Genomic DNA, 25,520 nt, shown 5'->3' on the forward strand with positions numbered 1-25,520 from the left:
AAGGTGCTCCAAGACGAAATAAGTATTCAAAATTAAATGTGTGCATTAAATTACGTAGAAACTAATGCATAAACAACAAATAATGGGAGACTTTGGGGTAATTAATAAGTTCACACCATTGGCTTTACTTGGCCTAGTAGCAAGCTGTCAACAGTCAAAGAATACATACATAGAAATGAATCAAATGTATCAAAAACTCCCATATTAAAATAGGACCTAAATGATTTCATTTGATTTGATTCACTATTAATAGATACTCTATTACAACTTCATACATACATACATTGTCTCATTTCCCATTCTCAAAACAAATAAACAACCTTAATCCCTTAAACCCTTACAATAATGGATCCTGATAGAGAAAACAAATCAGCTGTAACGACGTTCGAAATCGACAATTCGACAACAAACACAACCCTAATAACCTCCGTAGAGAAGACTTTCGAAGGAACCGTGGTACCACCATGGAAACAACAGCTAACGATTCGAGCATTCGTCGTAAGCTTCGTGTTGAGCATTCTTTTTACATTCATTGTAATGAAACTCAACCTTACAACCGGGATTATACCATCGTTGAATGTTTCGGCTGGATTGTTGGGTTTCTTCTTTGTTAAGACGTGGACAAAGTTGCTTGAGAAATCTGGTTATCTTAAACAACCTTTTACTCGTCAAGAGAATACTGTTATTCAGACTTGTGTTGTTGCATCCTCCGGTATCGCCTTTTCTGGTGAGTTCTTCAATTTTTACCGGCGTAAATTGTTCTTGAGTAATTCTGATTTTTATTGGTTTGATATTAATTAATTACGTTTGTTAACTTAATGGCTGATTGGTTTGATGCAATTTCTCAATTAGTTCCTTAATTTTTTTCAATTATGTATAAATTTCAATTCAAATGGTATCTAATAATTTAGTGATAATTATGTACAAAGATTGTTTTAGTAGAAATTCATCATTGATTGATGAGCGCGTTTTCTGTGTGATTGGGTACTTATTTTATTAATCGGTCGGTCAGGGATTACTTATTCAAGAGTTAGGCCCCGTTCACTTCACCTTATTTTTGCTGAACATAAATTATTTTTAGTGAACTAAAATTATTATTTTTGAAACAGAACTAAAAAGCTTAAATTATTTTTACTAAACTGAAATTATTTTTGCTGAACTGAAATTATTTTTGTTGAATCTCTATTATATTTATTCTTTACATTTACTGATTTTTACTGAACTGAAATTATTTTTACTGAACTGAAATTATTTTTATTGAACAAAAATTATTTTTGTTGAACTGAGATTATTTTTACTGAATATTATATTTTTAAAGTGAAGTGAACAGACCTTAATCGATCAGAGATTAATTGATCAACCACATATAAAAATTTGTATTGGTCTTTAATTAGTCTCCTTTTGAATATTAATTTTTAATAATTTTTCAATATTTATGGAAGGAACATATAATAAGAAAAATTAAAATTAATATCAAGAAGGATTATTTATGTTTTGAAATAATGTTCATTTTTTGTGTGGTTTGCTGAGATAACTGATCCTATGATATGACGGGTCAACTCATCAAGAATACTCTTTGTAAAGACCAAAGAGAATGATTTTTGTAGTTAATTTCTTATATTAACGATTGAGAATGTATGAAGGGAAAATATTAGGGGCCATAAACCTCAAAATGTCCCCAAATATTGAACATTACACCTAAGTATGGTCAAATACATTTTGTTCAACATTGTACACCAAGAAATCAATTAATGCGTTCAAACAAGGATTGAAGGACATTTTCTATGAATTTAAAACATGAGTTGAAGATTAATCTACTTCATTTTGTATGGATTTTAATTTGTAACGTATGGACTATGGAGTGTTTGGGAGTCTTGTGTTTGTTGGAATTTTCCAAAATTGACTATTACACTCACATAACTACATAAGGACTTGGATTAAGTTTTGTTGTCATACCTTATTGTGCCATTAATGACATCGCGTGATTTAGGTGTTTTCATCATAAGAAGGATCATCGCGTACTCATTTTCCTCTTTTAAATGAGTATCAAATCTTTTTTTCAATTTAAGTATAGTAAATTTCTATTTAGAAATAATTTGATTTCGTACGGAATAAGCAATTCCATATGGAGTTTTTGGTTTTAGCCATGTACAGTGCACCATTTGTTGTATTTTCCAATTATTTACTCATGTTTGATTATGGGCATATATTTTCTTATTGCCAAAATAAGCAATTTGTTGGGGACTTTCAAACCTTGAGTTTAAAATTTTACGTATTAAAGTGTAATTAAAGTTTTTGTTTTTGTAAATTGGAAGTAAGTTTTTCAATTACTTTCATCTAAACCGGGTTTGCTTTGATATAACTCATTAACACCCTAAAATACAAGAGTTAAGCTTATCTTACAGCTTTTGCTCTCTTAAAAGAATATTGAAATTACCAAAAAAAAAAAAAAACAAAAACGTGTACCAAAATTATTCTTTCTAATTGGATTTCAGTATTTCACAGTTCACAGTTGTTTTCCATTGTATAATGATACGCCAATAAATTTGAGATGGTATGCAACTATGTCATCAGTCAATTAAAGAGATTTTTAATATACCAAACCAAACCACAAAAAAAAAAAAAAAAAAAAAAAAATTAAAAAATTAATAAATAAATAAAGTAGATTATTAAATAGTTTTAGTAGGAAAAATGTGGAATGAATTCAATATGCAAATAAACAATAATTGATTTCATTTTGTTTTTATTTTTTGTTAAGAGGCTATAGCCAAGCTGAATATATTGAACTAGAAGTAGCAACAATTGTGAAATCGACCAGCAAGTATGGAATCCAAATCTTCTATGACATGATTTATTTCACTTATGTAATCATGTATTATTACAATTTGGATAATTACGACGGAACATAATAATTATATCAACCAATAAACCAATTAGAAAAATAAAGTAACACACTGGACGTGCACACGAACATGGCTCTAAATTATGTAGCCTCACAAAGTCAGTGTAGAATTATTATGTAACACTTCCAAACAACGCATATTAGCGTCTCACTTTGACAATAATAGTGTAACGATCTATAATGTTACTCTTATAGTCTTATTGACCTATAGTTTTGGGATGAACTCTAACTTGATCTGGTGGAATGGACTCTCTCTCAACTTGCTTGTGTCGAGGGCAGGGGCGGACCCACCTTTAGTCATAGTGGGTCCGGTGACACAGTATTTTTTTTAAAAAATAAAATATCAAAGAGACCTCTTATTATAGATAGGCGGTCTCTTTGATGCTGCTAGTGGTAACAACAAACAATATCAAAGAGACCGCTTATTAAGATAGGAGATCTCTTTGATGCTGCTATTGCTACAAAAGACTTGTGTGTTTTTTTTATATATTAAAGAGACCTGTTATTTATATAAGAGGTCTCTTTGATGCTGCTATTGCATTTCACAATTTTTTTGCGTTACTTTCTTTTTCATTAAAGAGACCAGTTATATTTAATAACTGATCTTTTAAGTTATCTCACTTTTTTTTGTATAATTTTTTTAATAATTTTTTTTCCCTTTTTATATCTTATATTTGTACAACCAATTTTAATATTTCCCCATAAAGCTTATCAATTAACTAAAAAATCATAAAGTTAATTAAATATAATAATTTTATTGTACCATTGGTTTATAACATGTTATTTGTAGTATTTTCGACTTGTAAAATTGAATTCTTAAGTACTGTATTTGGTTGTGATATGAACTTTTGTGTCCTATTTTTGGATTGAAATCAATTTGGTATATGTATATATACATATATATGTATGTATATATACATATATATATATATTTTATATATATAAGTTTTGGATTGAAATTAATTATGAACAAGACATGGAAAAAAAATTGTACTTTCACAAATGATCAATAATTGATGGTGACACACTATCTCGGAAATCCTGGATCCGCCACTGGTCGAGGGGTTGAACTCTATTAGACTAGTCATTATACTGGTGTTACACTATATTAGACTAGTCATTGTACAATTAGATTGATTATGCATAAATGATTTCGCCTTTTACTTGTATGTGTAAATTAAACTATGTAATCAAGGAATAAATTATTGATATTGAGCAGGAGGTGCGGCAAGTTACGTTCTTGGGATGAGTGATAGAATTGCAAAGTTGGGAGATGGCTCTTTACATGACACCAAGAATCCTTCTCTTGGATGGATGATTGGCTTCATCTTTATTGTTAGCTTTATTGGACTTCTTTCTGTTGTTCCCCTTCGTAAGGTACGTATTCAATTTTATTAACGAACATTTTGTTTGAATAGAAGTAAATGGACCAAAAGAGAGGAAGGAGGAGAGCGAGTTCCTTTGTTTGGTTAAAGGGGAGGGAGAGCGAGGAGGGAGAAGTTCCTTGAATTCCCTCCCTCGCTCTCTAGTAGATACCATCCCTTCAAAATTGGAGTGATTTGGAGGAAAATCGGAGCTCCATATTTCCTATCCTATCTCTTTTCCTTTTAAAATACGTTTATTTATTTCATTAAAAGTATATTTATTTTTTGACGGATTTATATTGGTAGAATAAAAAAGAATGGAGTCAATACTTGATTTAATTCGTGATTGTATCGTATCATATTGCACATAATAATCTATATATGCTTTAAAACATGGATGCTTAGATTATGATTATCGACTACAAACTCATTTACCCAAGTGGGACTGCTACTGCTCATCTCATCAATAGCTTTCACACTCCAGAAGGTGCCATTATAGCCAAGTAAGCTTTACATTCTTATTAGCTTGAATACTTGATTCCATTGTAATTCATTAATGGGGTGAATCGAATCGAATCGAGTCGAGTCATTCTGATATTGGCTAACATTTGTTCTTTAACTTGTTATTTTTTAACTATAGAAAAAAGGTGAAGATTTTAGGCAAATTCTTCTCTTTCAGCTTCTTGTGGGGTTTCTTCCAATGGTTCTTTGCAGGAGGTGATGATTGCGGATTTGTGAATTTCCCAACTTTTGGCCTATTAGCCTATGATCAAAAGTATGTGTTACATGAAAATCTTCTACTATTTATTTAGTTTTCATGCTAAACTGATAAATGTCATGTTTACTAGCCTCCCTTACAGCTATTATACATACCTTACATGAACAGATCAATTTAGTTTTGAGAGAAGACCGTCCTAACTACAATGTATTGCAGGTTTTACTTCGATTTTTCTGCAACGTATGTTGGTGTGGGTATGATATGCCCTTACATTGTTAACATATCTTTGCTACTCGGAGCAATTATATCATATGGTATCATGTGGCCTCTTATAGCGAAACAAAAAGGACATTGGTTCGACGACACCCTTGCAGACAGCAGCCTTCATGGCTTGCAGGGCTACAAGGTATAAAGTTTATGTTTGATTATTGTATTTTCAATGAGAATTGATGATAAACAAAAAATAATTTATAATATCTAATCTTTTGATTGCAGATTTTTATTGCAATAGCCATAATTTTGGCTGATGGACTATACAATTTTGTTAAAATCTTCTATAGATCAATGTCAGGCTTGTACAAGCAGTACAAGGCAAAGAACTCCGGCGCAATCCTCCCCTCTAACGAACATAAGACCCCTGAAGTCTCCCCTGAATCATTCGATGACCAACGAAGAACTCAATATTTCCTCAAGGACAGCATCCCAAATTGGTTTGCAGCAGCTGGTTACGTCGCCATTGCTATAATTGCCATGAGTGCACTTCCAAAGATCATCCATCCACTCAAGTGGTACCATATCTTAGTCATGTACATTGTTGCACCAATTTTAGCTTTTTGTAATGCATATGGTTGTGGCCTAACTGACTGGTCCTTGGCATCTACTTACGGAAAGTTAGCAATCTTCACGATTGGTGGATGGGCCGGTGCTTCTCATGGTGGGATTGTTGCAGGGCTCGCGGCCTGTGGTGTTATGATGAACATCGTCTCAACAGCATCAGACCTTACACAAGACTTTAAAACAGGTTACATGACACTAGCCTCACCTCGATCAATGTTTGTGTGCCAAATAGCAGGGACTGCAATGGGCTGTATCATATCACCGTGTGTCTTCTGGATTTTCTACATGGCTTACCCTGATCTTGGATTGCCAAAGACCACATATCCGGCACCATTTGCATCCTTATATCGAAACATAGCTCTTCTTGGAGTTGAAGGAGTGAGTTCGTTGCCTAAACATTGTCTCTTGCTATGCATAATATTTTTCGTTGTTGCAATTGTTATAAATGGACTAAAAGACGTGGTAGGTGAGAAATACTCGAAGTTTATACCGATTCCGATGGCCATGGCTATACCATTCTACATTGGAGGCTACTTTGCTATTGACATGTGTGTTGGTAGCTTGATACTCTTCGTGTGGGAGTACAACAATAAGGCTAAGGCTGATATGTTCGCGCCTGCAGTTGCTTCCGGGTTGATTTGTGGTGATGGTATATGGAGTTTGCCTAGTGCAATACTTGCTTTGGCTGGTGTAAATCCTCCACACTGCATGAAGTTCGAATCTAGCAAATCTAGCTAAGTTGGAAGAAATCAAGCTAATGATATGAACATAGACTATTAGTGTGTGGATTTAATTTCCTAGTGACGCAAAAATTGTATATTTGGGTTGCTATTTTATCGTTAATGCATGAATCCAGTACAATTCAACAATATCGTCCCTACTTTTTCTTCCCTATATTAATAAAGATCGATCATAGGTGAATTTTCATACAATTTTGTAAGAAACATGTGAAAAGGGAGAAAATTAGAGCCTAAAAAAAAATTGCTAATTTTACAGCAGTTACAAGGTAAAGATACTATGTAGAAGCTTAAATATGAAATTCATACAATAAAAATACTTTTAGCATAGATCCATATTGGCCAACTACAACATAAAGTTAAAGATACAACTAGAAATAAGGGTAAATTTATAGCTATATCTCCACAGTTTTTATCATTATTGGCGTTCAAACCATTAAACACTTGGAAACCCTTAAAAAGCTAGTAGTTAGCTACACAAGCACCACTTTAAAGTAGAATAAAATTACTATCACAGAAATCTGATCCCTCTCCTCAGCTTCAATGCAACATAAGCCAGGTAATTCTTACGAGGTAAGTTTGAACCAGCTGCTGTGCTAAGCAACCGCGATGCTGGGACAGATGGACATAAGTTTAGAACTTCCCTTGAAGTGAGCCTAGCGAGCAAAGGATCCCAGTGAGCCTGACAACGCACAAGCTTTCAATTATGACCAACAAAAGAAAAATGTAAAGGAAATTTGCAGAGGAGTTTTCCTCAAGACTTGACAGTTGACAACCATTTTTTTTTTTTTCGAATGTATGATTATCTATATTAGCATTTCACACAACAGTTAAGGGTTGGCAAAACAATCAGGCGGATCGATTTTGGGTCTGGTGATCTCAAGTTCAGGTGACTTTTGGTTTTGGCCATGACCCAGAATACTCATCACAGTTCCTTTGTTGGTTGGATTAAGGGTGCATTCTCTATTTTGATTTTTGGCAAATTTATAGTGTTCATATTTAATGTAAAAGTTCAAAAAGCATAATCTAATAGATAAAACATAAATGATAGTAATACTAGTAATAATCTATATCTATACTTAGTATTTAAAAACTCTAACCATGATACACACATGTCTTCATCCTATGTTCACTTCTCCAATCCAATGTGTCAAGTGTTCACTATTCTAATTCAATGTGCCACATATTCACTATTCCAATCAAATGTGCCACATGTTCAATATTATTCTCTTTTCAATTCATATATTCATTTATTTATATATATATTCATATTAGTATTAAAAGGATTAAGAATTAAAAGTTAAAAATAAATAATATTAATACTACATTTTTTTTAAAACCAATAATAATAACAATACATAATAATATTAATATTATTATTTTTTGATACTACATTTTTTTAAAAACCAATAATAATAATAATAATAATAATAATAATAATAATAATAATAATACTAGTAATAACTTAGTATTTAAAAACTCTAACCATGATACACACATGTCTTCATCCTATGTTCACTTCTCCAATCCAATGTGTCAAGTGTTCGCTATTCTAATTCAATGTGCCACATGTTCACTATTCCAATCAAATGTGCCACATGTTCAATATTATTCTCTTTTCAATTCATATATTCATTTATTTATATATATATTCATATTAGTATTAAAAGGATTAAGAATTAAAAGTTAAAAATAAATAATATTAATACTACATTTTTTTTAAAACCAATAATAATAACAATACTTAATAATATTAATATTATTATTTTTTGATACTACATTTTTTTAAAAACCAATAATAATAATAATAATAATAATACTAGTAATAACAATACATAAAAATATTAATCTTGTCGCACTAAAGCACCTTCCATATTCCATATTACAATCAATAATAATATGACCTTCCAGGCTTCCACCTGTTCAAGTTAGAATCATTTCCCTTTTTTATTTTTAAAATTTTTTATTTTGGTTTGAGACACATAATCAATTAATCATCTTCTACCTTTATTACCTTTTTATTACACATTAATGATTTCTAATATGGAGTATCTGCAAACCCACAACTCTTCCTCTTCATAATCCCCTAGCTGCTGATCAATGTTCATCGGCAAATTGTACCCATAACTCTTCCTCTTCATCTCCCCTCTTCAATTCCCACAAATTAAATTTCTTAAATTATCATGTTTTCGGTTACAAATTTTGCCCACAATTATAATAATGGTAACGATGATTTTAGGGTATTTATTCACTCATCTCTCAATGCAATATTAACTCTCTACAACATAGTACCTCCATCATCAAATCTATATGCAGAAATACCTTCACATTTGGTGAGTTTCTATCATCTTGTGGTTTTTTTTTTAAAATAATTATTCTTATTATTCTGATTTTGTTGATTTGTTGAATTTATATATGACAACCTGCAATTAACAAGATTTATAAATTGTTGTTTGATTTTGTAGAGAGCTAGATGCAAATTGAAGGTTGTTGCAAGAGGTAAATCTCTTTGGCAACTTTAATCTACTATTTGGTCTAAGCTTCAACATTTTTGGGGAATCAACATTGTGTAGTTGCATTAGCTTATCTGAATTTGGTTTGTTTTTCCTTCTCTGTATGTTACTTTCATAATCAATATTCCCAATAGATGTCGGTTTCGGCATAAATTGATTGATAGTGAGTCATAATTAATACGATTCAGGTTATAGTTTATCATGAGTTGTCCAACAATGACCAACCAAAGTATCCTTTCAATCTAAGTGTATAGCTGCAAAATTACGGCTTAACACCCACAATTAGTTGATGTAATATAAGATTGAAAAAAGAAAAACCCCACAAATTAAAGGAAAGGGACTAATTATTGAATTGAAAACATATGAAAAAATTATTAGATGAAAGTCAAGAACAATAAAAGGATTACCTTGATGAAAGAGGGAGATTAGATTAAGGAATTGAAAGAGTTAGTCCATGATACTATGAATTCTCTTTTCAGAATCGTTATATTATTGAACTTTTGAGATTATATTGCTTTTGCTATTTTTTTTTTCACTTTCTCCTTTGTGAAATAAGTATGTGATACTCTTATTAAGACATCTTCAATTTAGCAATATTGTACCCTACTCAGTAATTGTTGGTGTGTGATGCATAATCATGGAAATGGTATTTTTGAATTATTAAAGTTTCTTGGTTTAAAAAAGCCCCTTACTCATATCAATATTACTAATTCACAGGAAAGACGACAGCAACCCAGAAATAGAAGAGAGTCAACAGCAAAAATAGCAAAAAGAAAACAGAAATGCTGATGCTACACGACAAAGAATGACATCTCATTCTCATCTATCCCATGTAACCATAGTCACTTCAGACATATATTAAATAATAATTTGATCTACAATTTAATGTAATATAGAGTGTTAATTTTATTTCCCAATTTCAGCTAGATTATCTTACACTAGAATTAATTTAAATCTAAATAGATTACCTACAAATGTGTTTTCATATGTAATAATCATGGACAAATTTTCCCTAAATTAGATGATGCACTCATCTTTTCTTCCCTAATAAACCAAAGGGTTTGTTAAAAATAGTTTGACATGTTCATGCTCAAGAGTGGATTACTTTCATAATAATTATTTAATCCATACCCCCAAAAAAACCAACTAATAACAAGCCCCGTACATTGTACGGGCCTAAAGACTAGTTAACATAAAGTTATCAACCACTTAAAGTGTATTATGTTGGGTTGAAACCGCTTATTAGGAAAACTAGCCATCCATCCCATAAGCTGCACACGGCACACCTAAAGACCACGAGGCTAAGAACTGGCAGCAACAAACAACATGTATTCAATGTTTAAGAACAATGGAGAATTTGCATAAGAAAAGTTGGAATAAGATTTCCTACAGTCACATGATGCAACAGATAAAATCTCACAAATTTATCAGTAGAAAGTTGTTTATTTGATTCCCAACATCATTTTACTTAAAGATCGAAGATTGCAAAGTGCGATGCCAAAACTTGGAAACTGATGCAAAAATTTGTTGTCCAGACTTGGAGTATCTATTCCAAGAATGCATCACAAAATCAGGAAAATAAAATTGCACCTGCAATTATAATGCCCCGATATAAATCACCTTATTGTCAAACTTAAACTATGACTTACCTGATAGCTTAAACAAGTTTGCCTTCCAAAGCTCACGACGTTCCCTGTTAACCCAATATTAGATGCAAAGCAAAGTTTTCTCAACAAACATTGTGAATGTGGGAAACAATTGTACATGAATAAAGCAAAAGGATAAAAAGAGAGATTAGAAAGAACAATGACACTCTTAACCTGTAACAATCTCGCAAGTCAAGGTCTGCAGATTGCAAGGAAAAACCAGCTTTCTTAAGCAGCGCAGCAACATCCATCAGCACTTTCTCTGGAGGGATCTGAAAGAAAAAAGAGATGAGAACCATAAAATTGATATTGATGAATGATGATGGTTTACTAATTGATTGGAACGAACTCCCTCTAAACATATTCGCTTAACCATTGAGGTATGATATAAGCTTAAGGCATCACCAGCTCTTTCAAAAACATCAAACAGCACCACGGGCATCCATAAGCATGGACTTGTACTGATGGTCAGAATCGACTTCAGAACCCAATCCATCAATTTCATTCGTAACGTGTTGTTGAATTGTCATCCCTATTTGACACAATCATAAAAGAAATTGTACATGACATATACGCAGCTAAACATACTGACAAAATGGCTAGAAAGTAAACATACCTGTCCCAGTTGGACGCATAACCTCCTCTCGAGCAACCAAAAGTAAAGCCGCCAACTGTTTCAATTTTCCATTCTGAAGAAAGGTCCAAGCAATTTCATTGATTGACTCAGTATGGCAAACTAGCAGCCTTGCAGAGTCCAAATTTTTTTTCTATGTTGAAGAAATAAACAGGACAATATTAGATACATCACAAGCCAGTATTCATCCAAACACACATACAGTCACAACATATGATAAGGAAACGAAATGTGTTGCAAGCTGGACACAATTCTCATATACTACCTCTGTTACATATTATTTGCAACGATTTAGACATTTTCCTCTCTAATTTATGTCAAATCGTTGCAAATAATATGTAACGAAGGTAATAAGTCATATTCATTTAGTAACAATAAGCTAATTATTTTCCAAACAGCAAAAACAAAAGACCAACCGATTCCCAGGAGCAAAGTAATATTATAAGTTTGAAGATAGAATCGCCTTCAGACCACGATTGTAGAGGCAAATCCCTTTCACAACTGCAGGAAGAGCACAAGAGATCAGAAACGCGTGATCATAAAATTGAAATTGGATGACTAAATTAGGAGGTTGGTACCTAAAATGATCAAGTAAAAGGTAAAGTGGAGTCCCATAATTTTGAAGAAAACCTACATCACGCTTAATGTTGCATTCCACAATAGCACCTCGCTCGAGCATTATGCTAATAACATCAGGGTCAGGGAAGAAACATGAAACTGTATGAATACATCTAGCCCAGCCCTTGAGTTGAGGGAGTTGTTCGCACGCCTCCTCATTGACCATTGTAGTCAAACATTTTTTGGATGAGCTTGTTGCACAAATAGACACCAAATATTCTCCTATAATTTCTGGATGCGCACGAAGAAACTCCACGAAACTTTCTTTGTCATCGCGGTCAAGTATGCATACCAATTCATCAAAAACCTTTTCATGATCCATCTTGATTGACATCTGGAAAGAGAATCAAAAGTAGTAGCAAATCAAGAATCAACAAAGCTATAAGATTTTTCCCTCCAAATCTATTTTTCGTCACCTAAATTCTTATACCAAAAGAAAAGAAAAGAAATTTGATATTCAACAGTGTCTATCTCACACCCATATTATAGTAATCTACAAAGCCAAACTTCTCGTGGATTTTTCAACAAACAAACACCTTATAAAATCAATAAAAATTATATTCAAATGCAGTAATTAGCATACGAAAATATAATAATTAGAGAAAAATGAATTGAATTTGAAGCATTTAATACTAACCCTAGGTTCATCTACAAGACAAGGTATTTGAAAGAGAAAATGAGAAAGAGTAAAGAAAAGAAAAAGATTTTACCTTTGATAACAAAATAGAGCTTTCACAATTGGGAGGAAATGGCAGAAAGAGGAGGGATGGATAGATCTGAGAACAGAGGATATTTTTTTTTTCGGAAATTTCATGATATACCACTGAGTTTCTTCAAAATTCACCATATACCACACAAAATTTTTTAATTCACCATATACCATTGAGTTTATAAACGTTAGCACAGTATAGCATTAATGACAACTGCCGTCAGTGTACCGTTTGGGGTAAATTACTAGTATGCCCTTACGAATTCAACTGGTGTCATTGTTTAATTAATCATCAAAAAAAAAAGAATAAAAAAAACCCTTATCCCCTACCTGGCCACCGTAACCCCAACCACCACCTCCACCTGCCGCCGGCCGGCTGCACTTACCCCTCCCTTCACCTGCCCCAATGGTGGACTGGTGGTTGCGGTCTTGCGGCGAAGGAGAGGACGAGGTTGGCTATGGTGGATTGGTGGTTGCGTGCTTGCGGAGAAGGATAGAGAATTTGATGGTGGTGCGAAGGACTAGGTTGGCTATGGTGGGCTTGCGGCTGTGGAAGGGGGATGGGTTTCCGGTGAGACTAGGGAGAAGGGGACGCACCACCATTAAACCGTCCCTACTTTATCCCCAAACAACCACCACCGTTTTACCAGCTCCTCCCCTACTTATTTTGCGCACACTAGTACACTGTAACAACACCAAACAGAAGCCCCCTGCACCTCCCCCCTCACGCTACCACCAATCAACCACCACTCCACCTTCGCACCTCTATAGTGGCCCCAATTGCACCAATTTTGCATCAAATTGAAGACCCGTTTGGCATTATTACCCCTTTCTCCCTCGAAATCCCATCCCCAAACCACCGTCGGCGTCTAAAGCCCCCCTCCCTGCGCCGGTGAACCCAAATCGGCTGTCGGCGAATGGGTTTCGGGGGTGGGGGAGAGTCGATTCTGGGGTTTCAAGGGTGGGGGATGTGTTTTTCTAGGGTTTCGTTTGAAGGAAAGATAGTTCAAGGTGGGGGATCGTGGTATAAGGGGGAGGGTGATGGCAGGGGAGGGGCGACGCCGGCTGCGGGCGGAGGTTCGGGGCACCGGCTAAGGGAGGTGGTTGATTGGGTCTGGGCTTTGCCGGTGGTAAGAGGTGGGTGGCAGAAGGATCTGGTGGTTGTGGTTGGTTTGATGGTTTTTTTTTTAATAATTATTTTTTAAAATTTTTATTTTCAATTTTATTAATATTAATTATTCTTTAATTCTTTATTTAAGTAATTAATTAGATAATATTAATAAGAGCCAATAAGTGAAAGCCACGTGGCACAATTAACCTTAATTACTAACGGCGTTAACGGCAGACTAACGACAGTTACCACTAATGGTATTCTGTGCTAACGTTCATAAACTCAATGGTATATGGTGAATTAAGAAATTTTGTGTGGTATATGGTGAATTTTGAAGAAACTCAGTGGTATATCATGAAATTTCCGTTTTTTTTTGAAGGAAAGATGGGAAATGGGATATCCTATCCTAAACCCTTACCTACAGTGTTATACCCATACTGCCCTCGGTTTTAATTTAAACCCCACGTAGGTCCTTCTTTGTAATAAGCATTTGGTTGCAATTATCATCCATAGAAATCCTCTTTTCCCGTAATTCCTCTCTTCCACTCATTCATCTCCTCTCTCCGTCCTTGCGTACTCCAACAGTCCAACTCCATCCTCTCTTTCTTCCATTGAAGCATACCCATTTCCAACAGTCCAACGCTGGCTTGATGAACTTACCAGTACGTTGTTGAATTTTAATTTTTTTTTCAATTTTTCTGAATATTTTTTTTTGGAGTTTTTTGGTTGATGGGTTGTTTTTTTGATGTGTTTATTGATCTGGTTTGTTGATAATTTTTGTGTGTTTTGGGTTGATTTTTTGTGGGTTTTTATGTTGTTGTTGCATCAGATTTGGTGAAATTTTGGTGATTGTAGTGTGTTTTAGATATTTGGGTTAGCATTGGATTTTATGTTGCTGAATTTAGTTCAAAGTTGACATCTTCTTGTTAATTGATCTGAATTTTGTTGTTGTTTTTAAAAAAGTTGTGTTATTTTGGAGATTTGCTTGGAGTAAAATGAAATTGAATTTATAAAACCCTAACCCCTTTCTTCCTTAAGCCCTCTCTTTCTTCTTGCTCCTTCCCGCAGTCCTCTTTCTCTCTCTTCTTCTCCAAACATGCCGAAATCCAAAAGAAATCGCGCAGGTATTCTCTTCCTCCTTTTCTCCTTAGCTTTACATTCGTATTTTTTCCTCTTTATTATGTTCTTCTGTTAACTTTTAATATAATTTTCAATATATAAAGAATTTATATGTACTGCTATGCTGTGAAGAATTGAAGATACAGAATAATTATAGCTCACTCTTTCATCTGATATAATTTATGCAATTGTTAGTTCTACCAGCTGTAGTTATTTCATCTTTTTTTTTTCTATATTTTGTTTTCAAATTTTTATGGGATTCTTGGTGTTTTTAGTCAGTGAATCGTATAATTGCTCAATATTTGATTTTGGGTATGTTAAATTTATTATCTTTAATTTTGAAGTGGTTCAGAGAGTGATTACAGAGAAAATGATGGGTTTTTGGTGAATTTGATTATGAAAATAAATTGAAAATGCAGTGACCTTGTAAAGACAAAAAAGAAGGGAAGAGAGCTTAAGGAGGTGATTTCTAACTCTATAAGGGAAGCAGCAGAGAAGTTCCCCTCTGTTTACGTCTTTGCTTTCGAGAACATGAGGAATGTTAAATTCAAACAGTTCAGAGATTCTATCAAGTCCTCTGGCAGGTGATTGTTATTGGCAACCGCCTTTTTTTTTCGTATGAGTACTTGTTATGCAATTTGATGTTATTTTATTTCGATGTTTGATGTATATAGGGGTGAAAGATTGAATTTTGATACATTTTATGTACTTTACTTAATGGTTGACTGGTCTTTTCAATGGTATTTAGGGGCGAAAGATTGAATTTTTGTTACATGTAATGTACTTTACTTATTGGCTGAGTAGTCTTTTCAATGGTTACGCTGTGTAATGATCACAGTTGAATGAGCATTGTAGTTTTTTAGTAGGGACTAATTGACATGGTTGTGGCCTTGTGGGATTGTTTGTATTACAACGTGTAGCTAGGTTTCTAAATTTTATTTCATCGAGAATCATATGAAGCAATATTACTTCTAATAGTCATGCATCTTGCTGGTTGTTCTATGTGTTGGTTATGACTTAGTGATCAATTTCTGCCATTCGCAATTTCAGATTCTTTCTTGGATCGAACAAAGTCATGCAGATTGCTTTAGGTCGTTCTGCTTCTGATGAGATTAAATCTGGTCTTCATAAAATTTCAAAGGTAATGATCTGCTTATTATATGTCAATTACATTTCTTGGTCAGCTTTTGATCTTGTTTCATTTCTTCTTTGTTTGCTTCCTGTTTTTGCATTTTTTGCGTGTAGAGACCGGTCTTTTCTTTACAGACTTGTCAGAGGAAGAGGTCAAAAAGTATGCATGAGAAATTGTTCTTAAGTTGTCTCTGTCATTGTTTACTACCTTCGCATTTCATGTATCTATTAGGGCAATGTTGAGGGGACAAGCTGATTTTCTTTCCCTTTTTTCGGGTGATAAAAGACTGTCTGAAGATGGAATTCTTGCTTCAATGTTTGCATTGTGTAGTAATTGAAAGTAGTACATGGCTTTCTAAAGTTATTGTGTCAATGCTCCTCTAAATGTTGCTATTTGTGGCTTCATCTGCAGAATATTTGAAGAGTTTGAAGTTTTTGATTTTGCAAGGACGGGATGTCTCGCTACCGAGAAGGTTAGTTTTTATATTGTATAAAGTAACTGTTTCTCAGTCTTAAGATTATTCTGCCAGGACTGCCACATTGCTGGGTTATGTATATGCAAATGATATTATTTTCTTGTTTGGAGGGAAAAAGAATATTTTTGAGGCTAAAAAACTTCTGTGCATCATTCATCATTTATCCTTAAGCTTGGTGGTGTGCCTAAGCAGTGGAGTCTGTCCTCACTGGTCGAAACATTTACTTGCTAACAAGTACATAATTGGTACCTCTTGCTTTACTAATTATTGGTTATGCCTCCCTTGTAGCTCTCTTCAATGTTGATGGTGTCTTGAACTTAAGTTGATTCTTTAATTGCCTATTTTATATGCTCCAATTTCTTCTTGTTGATATATGTTCACCAGAAACTTTCCTCATCAGTTCTTAATTTTCATTTTGTGTTTAAATTTTTAATTATTTGTATGACTCTAAGATAGATGATTTTCATTAATTTGAGACATGAATGCAGCAAGCCAGCAACTTGCATTTTCTCATGGAGAATTTTATTAGACTTATTAGATCATACCCAAATTTAGGTTATTTGCCCATTCCCTGTCAGCTGTGGGAACTTAGCTACTTTTCTTCATATTCATACAATTTTTCCTTTATTGCAGATATAATAATTTGAATTGTACTGTATTTCTTGAGTCAGAACCTCAGTTTTTCACTGCACAACTACAACAATTATCGTTATTTGCGAGTATCACTTCTGAAAAAGTATTGTTGTGGAACTTCCAGTCGTAACAGATTTTGCTGTTAGCCATAGTATGTGCCTTGTCTCTTCCTTAATTAGCGCTAGAAATGAGATCCAGTTAAGATTACTCTGTGTCATGAGTAACCTATTAAAGGATCACTAAAATACAAAGTTAAGTGATACAAAATAGTTGCAAACACGATGCTTACATTGGTTTTCAACCATTAATCTGTATTATGAAAGTGTATAGAAAAATTAACTAGGGGGTTGCCAATCCTAATTTCTTGTAAGGCTATATCCCAGTCTATTTTAAATTTAAGTTTCAGTATGAAGCCTAAATCTGCCAGTTGTGAGTCAAGGTTTCTGTGTGATTTCTTGATGTCTAATATGATGTTTAAAAGCTACCTCATTTGCCTTTTCACATCTGTGCTAAGACATGTATTAAGTTTCTAGAAAATTGATTTACACATGGATTGAGCTCTGTGTTTCTCAACATGATCAGACACTATGGCTGCTTTCTCAACGTGATCAGACATTTCTTTCCCAGAATGAAACTCAAACTGAAACCTCAACACAACTCCAATACTGCAATCCATTTTCAATACAAATATCACATAAATCACTCAAATTAAACAACAAACAAAATACAACATAAATCCATAAATCCACATGAATTTCGATATTCACAGATCATCAAAATATCACACAACTGATCAACACTGCAATCCAATCAGTCAACCCTCATATACACACAACAAATAAAATAATTCACTCGAATTTAAATGATACAGAAAATACAACAAAAATCAGCCAGATAAATAACTCGAATTACACATGAATTTCACATAAATATCCACATGAATATCATTTATACAAAAATATAACATGAATCACTCAAGCAACAGAAGAAAAAATACAGAACCAGTCGAAAATACACACGATGTCAGGGCACCCCCCAAATACCACCAAATTTCAATCAATAACTGAACAAGATATGCTACTATCTTCAAAACAAAACAGCAAACATTCGATCTCACCACGTTATTGGGTTTCACATTCAATTTCAAAGAGTTTTAATTTAGGATTTACAGCAAACGAGCACATTATTGATTCACTGAATAATTGGATTGGGACTTCAAAATCCTAATTTTCAGTCATAAACATCAAATCATTAACCAACCCAACTCCCATATCAACAATGCCCCAACATCTAATCAACCGATTATTAGAACTCTGTAAGAATTTTCGCCACCTAGGGTTTCAACAATAAAATTATACCTGTAACTGCAGCAACGACGCACTAAAAAGCCTCTCCGCACCGGCGACGCTGAAATTCCATGTTTGAATCTGCTCCCTCACCCACTCCTCCCTCGAATTTTGCTGGAGATTGAAGAACTACATCTTGAATTTTCGAGGGAGGAGTGGGTGAGGGAGCAGATTCAAACCCTCCCCCCCTTCCCCCACCCCGTAAAACCCACTCCCCCCTCCCTTCCCTCACCTCGTAAAAACTCCCCCCTCCCTTTCCCCTACCCTCGAAAACGGCCGAAAACTCGGCCGTTTTCGAGGGGGGGTTTACGGGGTGGGGGTTTTTCGGGGGTGGGGGAAGGGAGGGGGAGGTGTTTCAGTTGGGGTGGGGGGTGTTTTCGGGGTGGGGGAGGTTTTCCGGCTGGGGTGGGGTGTTTTCGGGGTGGGGGCTTGGGAGGGGGTGGTTTGGGTGGCGGTTAAGGAGGAAGGGGTGGGTTTTATGTTTTTTTTTTTTTAATTTTGGACAAATCATGTGTTCACACGTGGCTTTTAAAAAACATAAAAAAAAAAAAAAATTAACCTTCTCAACAGGTAACCGGTCATTAGGACTAAAGAAAATGAAGACCCCCCAAAGTTCGGATTATTCCAGAATAATCCAAAGTTGGGATTATTGTACCAAAATTGATGAAAGTTGGGATTATTTTTTCTAATTTTTCCTAAGTTATTTGCATCGAAAACTTATTGATTCTATTTTTTGAATTGGTTTACTTCATTTCGGCTTGATTGATGTGGATTCCTGTTGGTTCTATTCTTTTGATTGGCTTAGCGTGTATTGAGTTAAATGATTTAAAATGCCATTGTTTCTATTCTTTTGAGTTAAATGATTGCTTATTGAGTTGATTGAATTGGAAATCATGTTTTTATCTGTTTTGAAGTTTAGAGCTATTTTTTAGAAGGTTCAAGTTCTTTTCGCTTCTGATCTGGTATTGCACTTAATTTATTACGGGTTTTATGTGATAATTTAAATTTGTTCACCATTTGTTCAATAATTTTCTCCCTGAATGTTTTTATTTTCTTTTGTGATTTTCATGTTAGCCGACCCCACTTTTGGGATTAAGGCTTTGATTGATTGATTGATTATTATGTAAGCCCTTGCTTTGCGCTTAATAATAGCTTATAATGATCTGGGCTGCAGGATTAAGAGCTGGTTGAGAGCATTGGCATCCTCATGCCCTCATTGTGCGGTAGTCCAAAATGGAAAATATTGGTTGTTCTAAGTTGATTAATGATTTTTGTCGTCAAGATATTACACATAATTAGAATAACACCAAGGGAATACCACGGGTTCCACCCATATACGAAAGGATGGTTGGGATGAACAATCTCGCGTCCTTTGTATAAATAATTACACAATAAATCTGTAAGAGCTAAGTGCCAAAGACTCAATTAGCATTGTTGCTTCCTGAAACCAACTTTTGTTTACTTTGCCTCTACGAGGTCAAGAATTTGTGGCACGTTAGCAGACCTCAAAGTTAGTTATAAGTTGTTGTAGACTCCAAATGATGCAATTAAATGTACTGAGGAAGTAAAAGAAAAGTAGTAAAAAGAAAGATAAATCCTTTTTGTTTATAGATGTGTAGTTAAGTATTTGAGAATCTGGTTATATTTATTGTCAGCTTTATAGAATTTGAGGTCATTAGTCATTCAGTTATTCAGTGACTATCACCATATCTTGATGTGTGATTATTTTTAGATAGTAAACAAGTTCTCTTGTCTCTTTTGCAGTTATTTTCAGGGTTTATGACTTGGATGGCAATGGAAAGGTGAATTTCAATGACATCATAGAAGTGCTCAGTGATATGATTGGTTCATTCATGACTGCTGAGCAAAGAGAGGTATGGAGAGTTTTACAACTACATTCATTTTTTGCTTTTTGTAGAGAGCTCATGTGGCATTGTACAGATGTCATGACCTGTATAATTTCCAATGGTGAAAATTAATATAGATAGTTGGCTTCAGTAATAGTGTCATAAAATTTGGAAAATGGGGCAAGGCATCAGTATCTCATCATGTAATACTTTAACCAAGCTATTTTTAAGCTGCAAAATTCTCAGAATGTGTTTCCTCTCAGTGTGTGAAGTTGTTGTATTCATTTATGCTAGAGATCTTATCAAATTGATTTTCTGATGTATATTTATCATGCTTTAGGGGGAAATTAATTGATGCATACAGATTTCTACATGTGGAGAAGAAAACGGAGTGTGGCTTCTCATGGTCTAGAAACCCAGTTGGAAAGTAAGACACTCAAGCTTTTAAGGCTTTAAATGACTTTGGATGCTTGTCGTATTCATTATATCGTACTTGTAGTAATAAGTTTACATCTTGAATTTCGGACATCCCTCAACTAATTTAACAATATCATAAGTTCTCAAATCTTATTAATAAAGCAGAGAAATAATCAAGCATCAATCACATCAATGCCAAAATTTCAACCTATATGCAATAATACTGAGATTACTGATTGTTCAGCAAGCTGCCATTAATATTATGATGAGGAGCACCAATTTAGTAAAATATGGGGGACAGCCTCTATGTTCATATAGTTGATTAACCCTTATTGCAGTTTAATCTTAGTACCTATTAAAGGCAGTTAAAAAAATAGGCTAGATAAGCCTATTACCAACAGCTCTGAGCCTCTAACATGGTTATCTTCTGAGTTATAACTAATCACCCTCTAATTTTACACATGCCCAACAAACTGCCATGATCCCAACTTTGATCCATATCACCTATAGTTCAGCTTCCCACTAATTCCTAATCCAAATAAAATGTCAGAGACATGATTCCACCTCAGATCATCTGATTCCCCTTCTTAATACTTCGTATTTGGTTTAAGCATTAAGGTAATATATTTTTTCCTTTCCAATTTATGTTACTTAAAGTATAAGACAACTATAAGCAAGAAGGAAAATACTTCCTTAACTTTCTGTTCCCAAAAAATAATTTAGAGGAGAGTAAGGGACAACAATGAGAGGGAGAAGGAAAGTGGAAGAAGGAGAGAAAAACATTTTTAGGAGACGATTTTTAGAGTGTGGTAGTAGTAGCAGCAGCTACAGTAGCAGTAATGGCAACGGTAGTAGTAGAAGCTGCAGCAGTGGCAATAGCAGTAGCAGTGACAATGGTAGTCGTACTGGTAGTAGTAGTAGTAGTAGTAATGGGAAGAATAGTAGTAGTGTTGGAAGAGTAAAAGCACACGTAGAAAGACTATAAATTCCTCAAAATCATGAAAGGGAAGCGATAAATAGACAAAGAGGAAAAGGAAGGAGGAAGGGAATTAGAAAGAGACTTTCTGAAACACGAGTGAAAGCAGGTAAATATATATCTTCTTATTGTTGTATAAATTACACTAACATGTCAGTACTCTAAATCTTATAATGAAAGCAAGTTAATCTTATAATGAAAGCAGGTTGCAAATTGGTTTAGTATTGATTCAAAAACTTCATCAGAAACCACATCTAAATTAGCAAGGTAGAAGCCTTGGGGATCTAAAGAAGAGATAGGAATATGTTGCGAAGCTCAACGTCAATATTCCAAGATGATCATCATTTGAACCAAGGCTACTGTTAACGAAGATATGGTGTTCTTGGGAAATTTGGTAGTCTTGGGTTTTATAGTAATAATGGGGCTTTTCTCTCCTAACCCAAGTAGTGGTATAAAGCATGTGTATCCATATCAGATTAATGATTTTCAGTGTTTTTTTTTCTTTGTAATGCAGGTTTTGGTGTTGGTAAATTGCGCGTGAAAAAATGATTGAAAGTCTCTGAGAAATTTCGAGACCTTTTGATCGTTTTGCTTACTTGCATTCTGGGTATGTCTCCTATTCATCAATTAATTCAAAACTTTTTCATGATTTAAATTTTAGGATCATAGATTTGGGGTTTGGGCAATTATTAAATTTAGCTTAAAGCTTCTGAAATGGTGATTTGATAAAACTTTGTTGATGGCATTTGGCAGAGTAGAGTTTAATTTGAGTATGGAAGCCGTTGCAGGGAAAGCCTCTACGCCCTATAACAAGTATAGACTAAACAACCCTAGCCGTGGAGGAAGCAGAGAAAAACAATAAAGTTGATCATGTTTGACATGCTTCCCTTTTTGCTGATGGGTATGATTGTTCTTTTGAAGTTCTTGTTGAGCGTGTCATAAATTTTGGAAAATGGGGCAAGGCATCAGTATCTCATCATGTAATACTTTAACCAAGCTATTTTTAAGCTGTAAAAGTCTCAGAATGTGTTTCCTCTCAGTGTGTGAAGTTGCTGTATTCATCTATGCTGGAGATCTTATCAAACTGATTTTCTGATGTATATATATCATGCTTTAGGGGGAAATCAATTGATGCATACAGATTTCTACATGTGGAGAAGAAAACGGAGTGTGGCTTCTCATGGTCTAGAAACCCAGTTGGAAAGTAAGAGACTCAAGCTTTTAAGGCTTTAATTGACTTTGGATGCTTGTCGTATTCATTATATCGTACTTGTAGTAATAAGTTTACATCTTGAATTTCGGACATCCCTCAACTAATATAACAATATCATAAGTTCTCAAATCTTATTATTCTTGAATTCTCTCCCCTCCCCCCATCCCCTCTCCCCTACCCTCAAGCTTACCTAGGAATTATCTTGTTAGGGAATCAGAGAGTACCATTAGTTGATGTCTAGAGAACTATTCTTATAGGATGTTAGAGTGTATCTGACAGAAAATATGGTATGATGCAGGAAACTTCTTATGTGTATGAGAGCTTATTAAGGCCATTTTGTCGAAACATGAGACGGATATGATAAGAACCTGCAAGAGTTGAGATATAGAGGTTGGGATGTAGCCATTTACTTCTGGCAAAATTGCATTGAAGTGGGATCATCAGCAATTTTCAATAATGTGTTTGATTACATAGCCAATTAGTCTTCTAGGCTTAGAGGTGGTGACACAGTGGTATGATCCTTTCTCAATATTTGTCGTTTGCCTATTGGATATATACAATTATACATTGAGCCTACCAAAATTGTGCCAGAATCATACATGCCTCAGTTAAAGTCGAATGCCTCATGAAAGGAGTCATAATTCACTATGATTAACCGATGTTTGATGTGTGCTAAATTACATGTCTAAAAGTTATAATTTGCACTTCAAACTTCTGACAGGCTAAGGAACCTTTCCTTATGAACTTATACCTGTTATTGTCTTCTTTAGGTATTTATTTATCATGGGGTAATGTCTGAGATGTTCTTCTGTACAATTGAAAAACATGTATGCAATGAGTCAGTTGGCATTGAAGTAGTGTTATAGACACTCTTTCTGGTAGTTCCTTACTTAGATCTACAGTTTGATTAGAAACTATTAAATTGGAGAGTAGGGATGATTAAGATTCAGCTTTATGATTAGTTGGATTTACAGTTGATTAGAAACTACTAATTTGAAGAGTAGGCGAATTTTCGTTGTTTGTTATCGATTGATTAAGCTTCATGTTGTTTATATGGGTTTTTATTTGTGAGTTGACTTCTAAGTATTTGAAATGAAAAATTTGTTTTCTAGAATTTACTGTTTATCCATCTTTTCTGTTTTCGCTTACTTGGAGTAAACAAAGGTCTAAGGTTCTATTTGCCTGAATTTTGTTTTAAAGTTCTTAAATTAACCGGGGTTGATTAAGTTGGGATAAACTTGATGTTTTGAGGATCTAATCGAGCACTACAAATTATATTCGAACTTGATTTCTACCTTAATAAGTAGACATCATGAATAAACTCTGGTTAATTATGAAATGCTACTATCGAATTTGTCTTATAGATATAAATTTGTAGGTTTGGAATTATTAATTTTCTGGGAATCCTTGCAACCAAGAGGTGGGAAGTCTCCCCACTTGGTCTTCTTTAGTAGATTGTCACATTGCTAGCTCATACTCATTCATTACTAATGCCACATTGTTAGCTCATATGCAATAATTATGTCATATTGTTTGCCCATTGTCATTATCACGGTATATGTAATGCCCTGATCATGGGAATAATCTTGGATTCACTTCGTTGAAATTTGCTTAACCATGTACTTTTTTTTTTATACTGTAAATAAATGTATCATATGATAGCTAGGGATTTACCTTTGAACCTTGTTACTTTTAAGGTGCTGCGGAAATGACAAATTGGACATCTTAATGGGGTTAGCTCATGAGAGATTTCTATTGGTTTATTCATTTGTATTTTTGGCTGGTTGAATTACTGCTTTACAAATGATTGTTTTGATTTTCATACAAGTTCGCTTTAGATGATTTTGGTCAGCAATAGCACACGTCTAATTGATTTAAAGTTTTTGAATTGTTGTTTTGACCTTTCTCGTGCTTGCAGTTTTAAATTCTTAAAGTTATTATGTGTTTGTTTTAGGTTTGTGAGCTGCCAGCTCTTCTTGGGTGTGCTCATTGATGATGCTGATGGTGAAGTTGAAAGAAGTTCTTCAAGAAAATGCAGATATTTTGTGTTTGTTTAAGTGTTTAATTGCAATGGAATGGTTGGATAGTTAAAGTTGTAAGCGTTAGCACCAACATGATTCCGAGTTGTTCTTACATTCATCTATCCTGTTATGTATAGGATATTTGTAGGACTCTTGAAAAATGGTGTCATCTCGAATTTGTTTGTGTTGATATAGGCTTTTTTTCTGGTTTTATTTTTGGCTCCAAATCATTAATTAAGTATTTAAGAGCTGAATAACTTATAATAATTGTAACTAGGTTAGCACCCGTGCGATGCACGGGTTTCACAGTAACTTATCTTTGGATTTTTGTACTGTTTTCACGTTTTTTTTTAGCAAAATAATAGATTCATTTTTTAAATTAATTACCTAAAAAATAGTAATTATCTATTTAAAATTAATAAGCATTTTGTTTCATTAAAAAAAACAAAAAACAAAAAGCATTTGAGCGGGAAATCTTTTCATAAGATAGCGCCACGTATACAACTTTGGAAAAAGATGACATCAGCGGTTGCTACTTTAGTATAAGTTACA

At 34.1% G+C, this 25,520-nt stretch overlaps 3 protein-coding genes across 10 annotated transcripts; 2 read left to right on the plus strand and 1 right to left on the minus strand.

Annotated features, from left to right (window-relative positions):
* The first annotated feature begins 209 nt into the window (after window positions 1–209).
* LOC110716739 (probable metal-nicotianamine transporter YSL7) lies at window positions 210–6,750 on the plus strand. The gene is made up of 6 exons (XM_021895372.1): window positions 210–727; window positions 4,122–4,279; window positions 4,672–4,769; window positions 4,907–5,041; window positions 5,201–5,390; window positions 5,480–6,750. Exons 1-6 carry the CDS (start codon window positions 346–348, stop codon window positions 6,557–6,559), a joined length of 2,043 nt encoding a protein of 680 aa, XP_021751064.1. The 5' UTR covers window positions 210–345; the 3' UTR covers window positions 6,560–6,750.
* A 105-nt stretch (window positions 6,751–6,855) lies between these two features.
* On the minus strand, window positions 6,856–12,790 carry LOC110716740. Its single transcript, XM_021895374.1, has 7 exons — window positions 12,680–12,790; window positions 11,930–12,303; window positions 11,768–11,852; window positions 11,334–11,484; window positions 10,892–11,249; window positions 10,721–10,764; window positions 6,856–7,240 (listed from the first exon to the last, which is right to left on the minus strand). Exons 2-5 carry the CDS (start codon window positions 12,301–12,303, stop codon window positions 11,140–11,142), a joined length of 720 nt encoding a protein of 239 aa, XP_021751066.1. The 5' UTR covers window positions 12,680–12,790; the 3' UTR covers window positions 6,856–7,240; window positions 10,721–10,764; window positions 10,892–11,139.
* Window positions 12,791–14,139: 1,349 nt separating this feature from the next.
* On the plus strand, window positions 14,140–25,294 carry LOC110716712 (mRNA turnover protein 4 homolog). 8 transcript variants are annotated; one of them, XR_002510567.1, is made up of 9 exons: window positions 16,058–16,199; window positions 16,452–16,512; window positions 20,259–20,368; window positions 20,682–20,768; window positions 22,249–22,341; window positions 22,488–22,714; window positions 22,852–22,938; window positions 23,246–23,459; window positions 24,902–25,294. XR_002510567.1 is itself a non-coding variant. In XM_021895345.1 (6 exons), the coding sequence occupies exons 1-5, from the start codon at window positions 14,440–14,442 to the stop codon at window positions 16,458–16,460; spliced, it is 333 nt and encodes a 110-aa protein (XP_021751037.1). In that variant the 5' UTR covers window positions 14,140–14,439; the 3' UTR covers window positions 16,461–16,512; window positions 19,669–20,252. The 8 variants fall into 8 exon arrangements, 1 of the variants encoding a protein (XP_021751037.1); XR_002510568.1 differs by having other exon boundaries at window positions 16,060–16,199; window positions 23,246–23,337; XR_002510570.1 differs by lacking the exon at window positions 24,902–25,294 and having other exon boundaries at window positions 16,057–16,199; window positions 22,493–22,714; window positions 23,246–23,801.
* The last annotated feature ends 226 nt before the right edge of the window (window positions 25,295–25,520 follow it).

Source organism: Chenopodium quinoa, unplaced genomic scaffold, assembly GCF_001683475.1.
Source record: "Chenopodium quinoa cultivar QQ74 unplaced genomic scaffold, ASM168347v1, whole genome shotgun sequence".
Lineage (NCBI taxonomy): Eukaryota > Viridiplantae > Streptophyta > Magnoliopsida > Caryophyllales > Amaranthaceae > Chenopodium > Chenopodium quinoa.